The sequence below is a fragment of the Dermochelys coriacea genome, chromosome 23, assembly GCF_009764565.3.
Source record: "Dermochelys coriacea isolate rDerCor1 chromosome 23, rDerCor1.pri.v4, whole genome shotgun sequence".
Lineage (NCBI taxonomy): Eukaryota > Metazoa > Chordata > Testudines > Dermochelyidae > Dermochelys > Dermochelys coriacea.
Genome location: NC_050090.1, coordinates 2,419,340 through 2,432,446, shown reverse-complemented (window position 1 = coordinate 2,432,446; position 13,107 = coordinate 2,419,340). Strand labels below are relative to the sequence as shown.

The 13,107-nt window shown below is 50.4% G+C and overlaps 1 protein-coding gene across 12 annotated transcripts in view; it reads left to right on the top strand.

Moving 5' to 3' along the window:
• CATSPERG (cation channel sperm associated auxiliary subunit gamma) overlaps positions 1-13,107 on the top strand; it is a 44,534-nt gene that overhangs the window by 15,803 nt on the left and 15,624 nt on the right. For all 12 annotated transcript variants that reach the window (XR_006276761.1, XR_006276760.1, XR_006276762.1 and 9 more), the window contains 8 exons: positions 1,352-1,481; positions 2,521-2,632; positions 3,817-3,975; positions 5,667-5,785; positions 6,882-7,095; positions 7,402-7,464; positions 10,372-10,555; positions 11,680-11,807. Coding sequence is in view for 8 of the 12 variants with exons in the window: in XM_043501409.1 (XP_043357344.1) it covers positions 1,352-1,481; positions 2,521-2,632; positions 3,817-3,975; positions 5,667-5,785; positions 6,882-7,095; positions 7,402-7,464; positions 10,372-10,555; positions 11,680-11,807 (1,109 nt within the window). In the remaining 4 variants the exon portion in view is untranslated. The remainder of the gene's footprint in view (positions 1-1,351; positions 1,482-2,520; positions 2,633-3,816; positions 3,976-5,666; positions 5,786-6,881; positions 7,096-7,401; positions 7,465-10,371; positions 10,556-11,679; positions 11,808-13,107) is intronic.

Here is a 13,107-nt window from a genome sequence, read left to right as displayed (position 1 = left end):
GGAATGAGTGTCCATGGGGAAATTGACCGGAATTAGCTATTGCAAAATAGCTACCATGTATATACAAGCCCCTCATCTCCCACACTGATTATCCCACCTCTACAAGCCTAGTTCACCGCTGCGTTACTCCTGCTTTACACCTTGTTGACAAAGTTCCACTCGTGCAAACCAAGAGCAACACATCGGTGAATGAGAGCCAAAATAGCTACTAGCTTTTGGGTCACAGATCCTAGATTGTGAGCTCTCTGGGCAAACTTTTCTTCTTTGTTACATGACTGTGCAGCCCCTATGCAATGTGGCCCTGATCTCATGGCAGTTCTTAGGTGCTTCTGTAACAGGAATAATGTTGCCTCTTTGACCTGATCATTAGCCTTGCAGAGCTCATTATGAGGAGGAATCAGTGCTAAGAATCAGGTCTGTTCTTGGTGCAACCTTTTTTTTTGGGTTTCAGAGTAGCAGCCGTGTTAGTCTGTATTCGCAAAAAGAAAAGGAGGACTTGTGGCACCTTAGAGACTAACACATTTATTTGAGCATAAGCTTTCGTGAGCTACAGCTCACTTCATCGGATGCATTTGGTGAAGAATACAGTGGGGAGATTTATATACATAGAGAACATGAAACAATGGGTGTTACAGTGTGTATGGTAACACCCATTGTTTCATGTTCTCTGTGTAAATAAATCACCCCACTGTATTTTCCACTGCATGCATCCAATGAAGTAAGCTGTAGCTCACGAAAGCTTATGCTCAAATAAATGTGTTAGTCTCTAAGGTGCCACAAGTCCTCCTGTTCTTTTTTTTTTTAGAATGCCCACAAAATCTTGTTCCCTGAGCACAGGTGAAACGGACAGCAGCAGGCAGTTTTCCTTGCTCCAAAATCCACACATCTGCCCCTCCAGCAGGCTCTGTGCCCAAGAATCAGTGTCTTTCTGCTTCCTCCTAATGTTCATGCCCACAAGTGCTTTGCTTGGTTTTCTCCTCCAACACACAGACTGCAAACTAATCTTCTAGCCCCTGCCTTAGCAGACAGGCACTCCCCGCCTCTGACCTGCCCCGTGGCTTGGGCGATCCCTCCTCGTTTGTAGCTCTCTGTTACTTAAAGAGACTCAACTACTGTGTCCATTGGGTCTGAAAGACAGCTTGGCCCCCCTGTTGGCTTTAATGAGGCCCAGGATTGTCTTTAGATCAAAGCCTTACCCCATGCCAGCCATTAGCATCTTTCAGTGTAACAATACCCGGGAAATCTCCTTGCAGCCTGATCTTTTTCTCTTGCTGCTCTTCTCTGAACTCCGACCTCATGGCTCCTATAGAAGACCCACTCTGACCAGGTTTCTCCTACCTGTCCTTTGCAGACACTGAGAAAGGGTTTGTGATGTTGTTGGGGCTGGAAGAATACACGGATTCCCTGCTGATCCCAAGGGGGCTGTCCTATAACCCATTCAGCACAATCTTCTACATCTGGGGCAATGTTGTATTACAAAGGTGAGAACAAAGTCTGTATCGATCTCTGGTTTTCAGGGAGGCAACTGATGAGTTGGTTCCACGCTTTGCTAGTTTACCAGGCATGATTTTAACACACTCCTTCAGTTATATCAGTCCGCCGTCCCCCTGGGCTAATTCAGTCTGCCTACCTTCCATTCCTTTTTCCATTTACATTTGTCATTATAGGTTATTGCAATGTATTCCGAACCTAACTCTTTTTTAGAGTTGAACCCACAACTTGGGTACATTTCTAGGCCCAGTTATTACAACCAGCACCATCCACATGCATTAGGAAGTAGGTGCACATGGAACCCAGCTGCAGGACTAGGGCGTTAGGTGGGGCCTCAGAATCACAGTTCGCCTCAGCAGTGTGAAGTGGGTAAGTCAAGTGCCATGCTTGGGTCCTTCAGATGAGATGTTTTAAAAACCAAGGTGAAGATTTTCAAAAAATGAGTGATTGCAGGGGCCCGGCCAGAGGCACTGTAAAGAGGTCTGATTTTCAGAAAGTGCCAAACCCCCTCTGCCCTGTGTTTGCTTTGAAAATCAGCCCCAAAACTGGGGCACTCAAAATCACTATTTCAAAGAATCTTGACCCAAAGCTCTGGACCCAGTTCTGATCTCAGTTGCATCGGTCCGCAAGATCCCTCTGGATTTGTACAGCACCCCGAGGATGAAATTCACCTACCATGCAGAGAGTCGACACAAAGTATACACTGCACTTCCAATATGGCTGAAATGGAATTCATGTCCTACCCGAGGCTTTTGCCTGCTCAGAGTGTGAGTTTCACCCAGCTGCGCATTGGCAGAGCTGTGTGGGGAATTACATGACCATTGCAAAACAATCACATTAGAGCCAATACAAATGTAACAGATCAGGGGACAGACCAGAGGGGCCACTGTCTGCCAGGAGACCCAGACCCAGAGACAGGGACAGATGTAATGGTTTTACTACCAGGCTTTTCACCTCTGGGAGAGAATGAAAGGAGAATGAAAGCAATGGAGTGTAATGTTTCCTGCTTCCCCTGTGCTTTCCTTGCAGCTACGACCTGGTTAATTACATTCTTCTCTCTGGCTTCCCACAAGAGTCCCCCATCAGCTACTTCATTCTGTCATATGTAGGGGAAGTCGTGTTTGTGACAGACTCGGAGGAGGTATGGTGGTGTGTCTCTTGGGTGAATCAGGCAGGTGCTTTTTTGACTGGATGCAGCGTGGCCTAGGGCCGTGGTCTCCAAAGTTTTTGGATCGCGCACACCCACGGTGCCACCGAAGAAAGGGGAGGGGAAGACTTATCGCAGGCGTGCTGTTGAAGCAAGAAGAGTAGAAGACCTGCTGTAGGCGTGCCGCCGAAGAAAGAAGACGGGAAGACCTGCTGCAGGCATGCAGAGCTGCTGCTGAAGAAAAAAAACAGCGGCGTGCTGTCCGGCAGTGCTCCTCCTGCCACACACCCCTGGGATCCTCTGGTGCAGCCCACTTTGGAGACCACTGGCCTAGGGGATAGAACCCTGCCCTGGGACTTGGGCAAGCTGGGGTCTATTTCTGGCTCTGCCACTGAGTGCCCTGGGGGAATCATGTCACCTCTTTGTGTCATAGGGTATATATGACAACTAGACCCCTGCAGCTGGCCCGGGACAGCTGATTCAGGCTCTCGGGGCTCAGGCTGGTTCACTGCTGTGTAGATGTCTGGGCTCAGGCTAGAGCCAGCAACAACCCTGTGAGGTGGGAGGGTCCCAGAGCCTCAGCCCAGATGTTTACACTGCAGTGAAACAGCCCTGTGTGCCCAAGTGAACTGGCACAGGACAGCCATGGGTTTTTCTTTGCTGTGTAGATGTACCCTCAGTTTCCCCATCTGTAAAGTGGGAATAATGGTACTGACCTGCTTAGCAGTCTACTGATGAGATAGTGGTAGGCAGTGTCATGGATGATTGCCTTTTTGTGTAGTATCTTTCATCTGAGGATCTCAGGACACTATTTGGTCACTAACGCTGCCTCCTAATCTGTTTGAGGAGCTGCTAAATATTCTTATCCCCTGTATGGTGGTTAAAGTGAGGCACAGAGAGAGCAAAGACCTTGCACAGCAGAGGGCACATAGAACCCAGGAGTCCTGCCAGGGGGCTGTGCTCACCATTAGACTGCACTCTCCCCCCACTCGAGAGGAACTCTGTGCTGGGTGGGCGAGCCCTGTATAAACAGCTGTCACGCTCCATCGCTGCAGAGGTAGCTACATCTCAGCAGCAGGGATGTAGCAGCTCCTTTGGAAAGTCCCCTCCAGGGACATCTTCAGAGATTTCTGCTCCCTTCGCCTGCTCTTCACATTTGGCTCCATTTTGCTCTCCAGATCTGGTTTTCTGTGGAAGGCAGCTCGGTCGTCAGTCGGCTTCACCCCTCCGAAGCCTGGGACATGTACCTCAGCCTACAGCTAATGAGAGAGTCAAAGGACTTTAGCTTGAACGAGTCATTTGTGAGCCTCTTCTTTAACAAGGAGGGACTGCAGCAGGTGAGCCCGGGCAGCAGGAGTCACAGGGTGGGCAGCGCAGGGGGTGGTTAATGGTCTGTAGACATTTGAATCTAGCCCTGGTCTATAGTGCTGGGAAGCTGTTGACAGCTGCTGATTGGCCAGTGGATTAATGAGCCATCTCAGCCCATTTCCAGGGCCAAGCAGCCACAGGAGAATTGGCCCCCTCATTAGCAGACACCCTAGAGATCAAGCTTCCTCCAGATTACATCTGAAACACGTTGGTGATGAGTGTGGGGCACCTGCTCTGGGCATAGAGACAGGCCTTCATGCTTCCACTTTCAGGCCTTACCCTGATCCCAACGTGGAGTAATTCCATTTACATGAATGGGGCTACTCCTGAGTCGCACCCGTGTAAATGAGATCAGAAGCAGGAGGCACCTGCAATGCTCACACAAGGAAGAGCTGCCAAGCCATCCCACTCTTAAGGGGCATGGCCACACAGGTTATGGCCGTGGCCGATCTGGAAGCCAAATGCCGTCCCATTTCCACAGGGTTCTGAGCCCTGATTCCCACTTGGATCCAGGGGTCCTCACACCAGCACCTGCCCCATGTAGCCACAAAACCCTCCAGCACAGAAGAACCAGACCGACCCTCCTTCTCACCTGCAGTTCAACCGTAAATTGTCAGACTCAAGCTGACATGGTGCAGCTAGATCTGTTGGTATTTAACAAGGTACCACATGCTCCCCGGGCTGTGCTGAGCATCCTTCGCTCCCACTCTAGATGAAGAAAATGACCCCCAACCAGATCTGACCCAAGCAGCCAGGCAAAAATTCCAGGTGTCCTGGCTTGTTCCAGTTAGGAGGAGAAATTGGCGCTAGTCGAGTTTTGTCTTTGCAGCAAGTTCGTTCATTTGCACGGAATGCACAAAGGCCTCATTTCCTTGAACACCGTAGGAATCAACCAGCAGGAGACCCCGGCTTCTTTCCAGTCCGCACCCAGTCCCCGCGCAGCTTTCTCTCAGGGCCCCCTTACCAGTTTGTTCCGGTTTGCCTGGCTTTCTCTCACTGCGTCAGCTCTTGTCCTGGGCCTCTCTCATGCACACACACAGCAAACCAGAGCTACCAAGCAAAGCCCTCACCCCTGCATTCGAAACTCCTCCTCCTTGGGCTACATCGGGGTTGGCAACCTTTCAGAAGCGGTGTGCCGAGTCTTCATTTATTCACTCTAATTTAAGGGTTTGCGTGCCAGTGATACATTTTAAAGTTTTTAGGAGGTCTCTTTCTATAAGTCTATAATATATAACCAAACTATTGTTTTATGTAAGGTAAATAAGGTTTTTAAAATGTTTAAGAAGCTTCATTTAAAATTAAATTAAAATGCAGAGCCCCCCGGACCGGTGGCCAGGACCCAGGCAGCATGAGTGCCACTGGAAATCAGCTCGCGTGCCGCCTTTGGTGCGCATGGGCCATAGGTTGCCTACTCCTGGGCTACATGATTCAGTTTCTCTTCAGCTTTTCCATGGGTGCTACTGTTTATTTATTTATTTGTATTGCCTAGCCCCAAGACTCCCAGTCACAGGCGAGGACCAGGACAAAAAGAAAACAAGAGGCAACACATGGGTGTTAGTTTCAGCTGCCAAGTGGCAATGGCTTCTTTCCTCTTCTCCTGAATAGCAGGGGTTGAACTCCACCTGTCCCCGGTATTTTCTGCTCTTGCCTCTCCTTTCAGCTGGTTTACATAATGGATGGACAAGGGGAGGGAAAGCTGATCAAGAGGAACTTCCCTCTCCATTATATACTGTCGTACCAGCTCCTCATCGTCAATCAGTACCGTTCGGTGTATTTCCAGTGAGTAGTGGCAAAGGACGGGCAATGGTGGGAAAGGCTTATGGTGCAGATTGAGCCGGCACCAGTCCTGGGTTAGCTTCAGTGCCCACAGTGGAGCTGCGGCTGCCTGTACCAAGGCTGAGCTGTCCACTAGGTCTAAGTAACAATTCCTAGATCTCAAAGTGCTTTACAAAGGAGAGCACTATCCTTACCCTGTTTTACAGAGGGGGGAACTGAGGCACAGAGCAGGGATGGGACTAGCCCACAATCACCCAGCAAAGCAGCGGCAGATCCGGGAATAGAAACCAAATCTGCCAAGTGTAGGCGCCAGTTCCGTGGGTGCTCCAGGGCTGGAGTACTCATGGGGAAAAATGGTGTTTGCCGCCCACTGGCAGGCTCTGCAGATCAGTGCCTCTCTCTCCCTCCCTGCACCTCCCATTTGCTGCCATCAGCTGTTTCTTGGCATGCAGGAGGCTTGGGGAGGAAGGGGGAGGAGCGAGGGCGTGGTGCACTGCGGGAAGGGGGCGGAACAGGACGGGAAGAGGCAGAGCAGGAGTGGAGCAGGGGCGGGAAGAGGTGGGGTGGGGGCAGGGCCTTGGAGGAAGGGGTGCAGTGGGGGCAGGGCCTGGGGCAAAGCCAGGGGTTGAGCACCCTCCAGCACATGAGAAAGTCGGCTCCTGTGCTCCCAAGTCCAGATCCAGTGCTCTATCTGCTAGGCAGCACTGTGTCCCTTGGATTGAGATCCTAGGGCCTGATCCTGCCTTATGCTCAGCACCTGGGAGTGGTCCCGAGGAGCTCAGAATGCTCAGATCCGGGCAGGATTAAGCCCTGAAGCTGTACACATCAGGCCAGATCACGGATGCAGCGCCACCTCAAAATTTCCAAGTCAGCCTCAAGGCCTCTTCTGTGTTTAGCCTTGATCCTGCAACTCCCCTTAGCTATTAGCAGTATAGGACGCATGACACACATCTGAAAGATTCTGATTCCGTTCAGCACACAGGCTCCACCCCACCGCCCAGTCCACTGCAACATGCCAGAGCACAGTCAACCTTGTGAAGAACCACTGCATTCTGGTGCCAACCCACACTCTATTCCTGTCTCCCCGTTTCTCCCTCAGCAATGCTCAGAACATCAGGTTCATCCATCCCTGCTCCTTTTCGGTCATGCACCTCGTGGACCTCCCAGCCCCTCAGCGCTTCACCCGGATGGAGCACTACTGCACCGAACCGCCGGATGTCATGGACAGCACAGGCTTCCACAACAACATGTCTCTGGTTGTATACCAGGGACTGATCTTCCAGCTGCTCTGGCTGCATGCAGACTATAGCAGGGTGAGTTCTTCTTGTCAGCCCTCAGCTGCATTACGGTGTTGGGCTGGGAGGAAAGTTCCTTGTCTCTACAGCGCTAGGTAGGAAGGTTGGGAGTTCTGAGATTGGGGCAGCGCTAGTGCTGTTTACACCAGGAACGAGGTTGTATAACTGCCTTGCTCAGGGATGTGGACTTTCCCACAAGTAACAGGGACTATCCAAGAAAGATGCGGATAATCCACAACAGGGATGAGAAAATTATTTTCAGATGAGAAAATATTTGCATTTTCAGATGACGTGTAATTTAGCAAGCCCTTGATTTTCTTTTAGCCTTATGCTGACCCAGTCCATGACCCAACTTGGCGCTGGTGGAAGAACAGAAAGAAATACGCAGTAAGAAAAGATTCTGAACATTTCTTTTTGACAAAAAAAAGCAACAGATCAAATTAAGGGGGTTGGTTCCTCTTCTAAATTGTGTTATATTCTTTTCTAAACAGATTTGTAAACACTGAGAGCCTGGACAGATTTTAGTTTGGGTACCTCCATCCCATCTCCATAAATTCCTCCCCAAAGGTGGGACTGAGAAGGTAGATTGGCCATAAGAAGAAAAGGAGTACTTGTGGCACCTTAGAGACTAACAAATTTATTTGGCCATGTTTCAAGAACAGTTGTAATGAATAAGAACTTTTCTTGCCTGTGGTAGTGAGCCCTGAAAGTCAGAAGGTGGCAGACTTGGGCCTGTAGTAGCCATGGGTTGGACTAAATCTGTAAGATTATAATCTTCCATAGGGAATAAATCAGCATTATGTATCTGGTGACAGGAAGGAATTTCCCATGCGGTTCCTGCCTCCCGGCTCTGCTGCAGCCCTTGATCTCAGATCTCCCTGTGGCTGCAGGGTTTGCAGTTGCACCGAGCCGACTCTGGGTCTTGTTGGACATGAGGAGCTCTGGAGGTGGGAGGAGGAGACAGTAGCTTCAGCTGTGCGACTCGGGGCAAGCTGAAGGTTGGGCCCAGCAGAAAGGCTGCCAGGAAGCCCCCACACACTGCTGAGCCTGCAGCAGGTTTCACTTGGAGGCCAGCAGGGCTAATGGGCAGGCCGTGGCTCAACAGTCTTTCCACCCCCAATGTCCTGGAGCTGGGCTTGTCTGATGGCCAGCGGGCCAATTGACAGTCTTTTCCCTGGATGGACAGGCTGGAGAAGGTAGGGGGACCTGGGCCCTCCCCCTCCACCAAGTCTGGGCCCAGGGTAGGGAGGTGTGGAGTGTCATGATCACTGGTTTACCTGGCCAGCCTTCAGAAGAACAGCCATACTGGGTCAGACCAATGGTCCATCTAACTCAGTATCCTGTCTTCTGACAGTGGCCAGTGCCAGATGCTTCAGAGGGAATGAACAGAACAGGGCAATAATCGAGTGATCCATCCCCTGTCATCCATCCCCAGCTTCTGGCAGCTGGAGGTTTAGGGACATCCAGAGCATGTGATTGCGTCCCTCACCATCTTGGCTAAGAACTGCTGCTTAGCCAGTTGGTCCCCAGCCTGTAGCGGTGCATGGCATTCTTCCTTCCTAAGTGCAGGACTCTGCACTTGTTCTTGTTGAACCTCATCAGATTTCTTTTGGCCCAATCCTCCAATTTGTCTAGGTCCCTCTGGACCCTATCCCTACCCTCCAACGTATCTATCTCTCCCACCAGCTTAGTGTCATCTGCGAACTTGCTGAGGGTGCAATCCATTCCATCATCCAGATAATTGATAAAGACGTTGAACAAAACCAGCCCCAGGATCGACCCATGGGGCACTCTGCTTAATACCGGCTGCCAACTAGACATCGAGCTGTTAATCACTACCTGTTGAGCCCGACAATCTAGCCAGCTTTCTATCCACCTTATAGTTCATTCATCCAATCCATACTTTTTTAACTTGCTGGCAAGAATACTGTGGGACACCGTATCAAAAGCTTTGCTAAAGTCAAGATATATCACATCCACCGCTTTCCCCATGTCCCCCGCATTCAGGACTCCGGGCTTCTGCTGTGGCGCAGGGCGCACCGGGGCTTGCAGCTTCTCTCTTTGTTCTGAACACATGCATTTCAGGTACCAAGGGGCATGAAGGCACTTCCTCACCTTGTAGCAGGGTAACACGATCATATGTCGTGTCCTTTTCCTTTGGGACATGCCGTGGCTGGCAGTGTGCAAATAATTCCCTGCCTGTTACTATGGGAAGAGAGAGACAAGGTGGGGGAGGTGATATCGTTTATTGGACGGACTCCTGTCGGTGAGAGAGACACACTTCTGAGCTCATCCAGAGCTCTTCTGCAGAGCTGGGAAACAGACTCTGCATCACAGCTAAACGGATTGTTTAGCACGGGGGTGGGCAAACTTTTTGGCCCGAGGGCACATCGGGGTGCGAAACTGTATGGAGGGCTGGGTAGGGAAGGTTGTGCCCCCCAAACAGCCTGGCCTCCACCCTCTATTTGCCCCCTCCAATTTCCCACCCCCTGACTGTCCCCCTCAGAACCCTCAACCCATCCAACCCCCCCTGCTCCTTGTCCCCTGATAGCCCCCTCCTCGGACCCTCCACCCCGAACCGCCCCCCAGGATCCCACCCCCCAGCTCCTTGTCCCTTGACTGCCCCGACCCCTATCCACACCCCTGCCCCCGACAGGTCCCCCATGCCCTATCCAACCCGCCCTATTCCCTGACTCCTGACAGCCCCAGAACCTCCGCCCCATCCAACCGGCCCCCTGTCCCCTGACTTCCCCCTGGGACCTCCCGCTCCTAACGGCCCCCTACTCCCTGTCCCCTGACTGCCTCCTGGGACCCCCTACGCAATCCCGCCACTGCCCCGCGCACACTGCTGCCCCCTTTCCATGCCGCTCAGAGCAGCAGGAGCTCACAGTCCCACTGCCCACACGGCAGCTTGGCTGCATGGGAGGGAGAACAGTGGGGGAGGGGCCGGGGGGCGAGCCTCCCGGGCCAGGAGCTCAGGGGCTGGGCAGGATGGTCCCACAGGCTGTAGTTTGCCCACCTCTGGTTTAGCATAAGCAGTTAACACACATTTCAAGCAACCAACACCCATGTGTCCTGTTCCTGACCCTTTTCCTATTTGCCTATGCTGAAGCTTAATTCAGCTAACGCAAGGTGTTCTGGGAGCGTCCGTGAACAGGATTATAGAAAGATATAGGCCAAATTAGGCCATGTCACTGCTCGAAATATACATATAACGTTATACTGATAGTATGTACTTAATGCATATTAATAGATTTCTCTTGGTTGAGATTAAATCCACCTCTCTTTTCTCAGGAGTACTTCTTTTACGTAGCAAGCAACGGCAACTCCTCCGGAGGTGTCTATGTCAACATGGAGAGCTACTTGAAGATCTATGACCTGCAGCCCAATAACGAGCTGCCCAGCAAGATTTACCTGGACAAGAATAACGTCTATTCTTTCTCGGTGTTCCTGAGCATCAAGTTGACAAGAGAAAGCAGTAAGAGCAGGTGGTCTTGGGAAACGATGTGAAAATAACGGGATTTTAACGGCTAGATGAATTGCAGGAGATCAGAGGAGCCGGCCTCTCCTCCGTTAGAGCAGGGGGACTGGCCGTCAATAATAATAATAATAATAATACCTAGCACTTTTCATCCATACACCTCAAAGTGCTTCACAAAGGAGGGCGGTAACATTATCCCCATATTTCAGATGGGGAAACCAAGGCACAGAGAGGGAAATGGACTCGTTCAAGGTTACCGTATAGAGCCCAAGTCTCCTGAGTCTCAGTCCTGCCCTCTATCCACTAGGCAAAACTTTCTCCCTTAAGAGGGGTTTCTATCCCCAGCTCTGGGAGTGGAGTGGTGTCTAATGGTTAGAGCAGGGGAGCTGGGAAACTGGTCTCCTGAGTTCTGTTCCCAACTCTGGGAAAGCCATGGGGTCAGAACTCCTAGGTTCTAATCTTAGCAAGGGGAGAGGTGTCTAGTGATTAGAGCAGAAGGGACTGGGTATCAGGACTCCTGGGTTCTGTTCCCAACCCTGGGAGGGGAGTGGGTATAATAGGTTAGAGCAGGGGAGTCCCGAGTCCCGTTTTATTCCCAACTGTAGGAGGGAAGTGAGGTCTAGTGAAGAGAGCAGGATGTTGGGGCTGTTGCCTTTTCTCAGCCAACATATCCGGTTTGGGCAGCAGCGTATTGACCTCTACAAGGAGATCTGCTTTGACCTGGAGAGATCCACCTTGAGCGGGAGAGGAGCATTAAATCTTTGGCCTGTTTGATCCTCGCCCTGTTAAGGCCGGTTAGTACCAATCAGAGTGGTCATTGCTGTGATAGGGACAGTAAACCTCCAACTTAGGGTAGTGAATAGTTTGTGACAAGATTCTGGGTGAGAATTGAACCTGTAACCTTCAAGCAAAAAGGTTCCTGTAGTAGCTGCAAGCCTGCATCCTTAAGCCACCCACTGCCCTTGCCTTTGAAGATTGCTGATACGTATCTACCCAGAGGAGCTTCTCTTAACTGGGTCAGTGATTGCATTATAGGTCAAAGGCCCCTGTACAAATGCAGCTGATTGCCAATGGATCTGTTTATGGCTAGCGTGATTCAAGGCTTTTCTCTCCTCCTGCAGGGCGGGAAATGCTGGAAGAGAACTCCCTTGACTTTGTGTGGCTCACCATCGTCTTAGCGCATCCGAAGTTTGTGGTTTCAAACCTCCACCGGCACTATCTGATCGGCCGAGGCTCCATACTGTATACGGTGAGTACACAGGGTCGGCTACTTTAGAAGGATCCATAGTGCCAAGGTTCTGGTTTTGCAACTGTTTCCATGCATTTCCCCACCAGCTGTCTTTCAATGTTGGGATGGATTCAGCTATTCGGGTAGGTATCACTGGCAACGTTCAAGTGTATTACAAGCAGCCCTTCAAACCACCTCCATCCTGATCTGTAGCAGGCCATGCTGTGCCAGTCCTAGTCGTAGATTTTAAAGGCTAGAAAGTACCACTGTGATCATCTGGTCTGACCTCCTGTGTAACACAAGCCAGAGACACCTCCCGCCCCCAGTAATTAATGCAACAAGGCAAGGCCATAACTTCTGTCTGAGATATAGACAGGCATTTAGAAAGATATTCTTGATTTAAAAACATCAGTGGTGGAGAATCCACCACATCCCAGGGAGGTTGTTCTAACAGTTGATTACCCTGTTGAAAATTCACATCTTATTTCTAGTCTGATTTTGGCAAACTTTAGTATCCAGATACTGGCCCTTGCTCGGGCATCTTCTGCTAGATTAAAGAGTCATCTGCCATCAGAAATTTCTTCCCCACATAAGGATTTATAGAGCATGCAATCAAGCCCTGGGTTGCACACAAACTTACTCTGGCTGCAAACTTTTCAGCAAAACGGTTATTTGATGAAAAATGCCATTTCCCTCCAAATCAAAACATGCGTCAATTTTCACAACCTTTCATTTTGAGACACCCCAAAATGAAGCATTTTAATAATATCTCAACGTCCTGTTGCAACATTTTCAGAACCGAATATTTCCGTGGTTTGGGGTTTTTGCTGCATTTCAAAATGGAATTCATTCATTCAGTTTAAAAAACCCTCATTTAAATAAAAAGATTATAAAATGTCAAAATTGGAATGAACCGTTTTGATTTGATGGGAATGAAACATTAAGATCAAAATGAAATTTTGAAATTTTTTTGGTTTTGTTCAGGAATGGCAAAAAGGTTGAAATTGTGGAACTTCCTTTGAACTTGAAATTCCTGTTCCCATCCAGTTCTCATTGAGGCAAACAGTCCCAGAGCTCTGCCAGCGGCCTTCAGTCTTCACCTGAAGCCAGCCCTGCTCTTCCAGGCCTAGGCATCCCCTTGCACAGCTCTGCCATTAGTCCTGGGTCAATCCACGACAGAGGAATGCCGAAATGCTTCCACTGGGCCCCATCCTCAGGGCTGCTTTGTCTCCTATGGAGCAGGGATAGTCACAGCACAGTACGCTCCAGCCACAGCCCTAATCCACCCCCTGTGAGCCCTGCGGGCCAGGGAATAGCCACA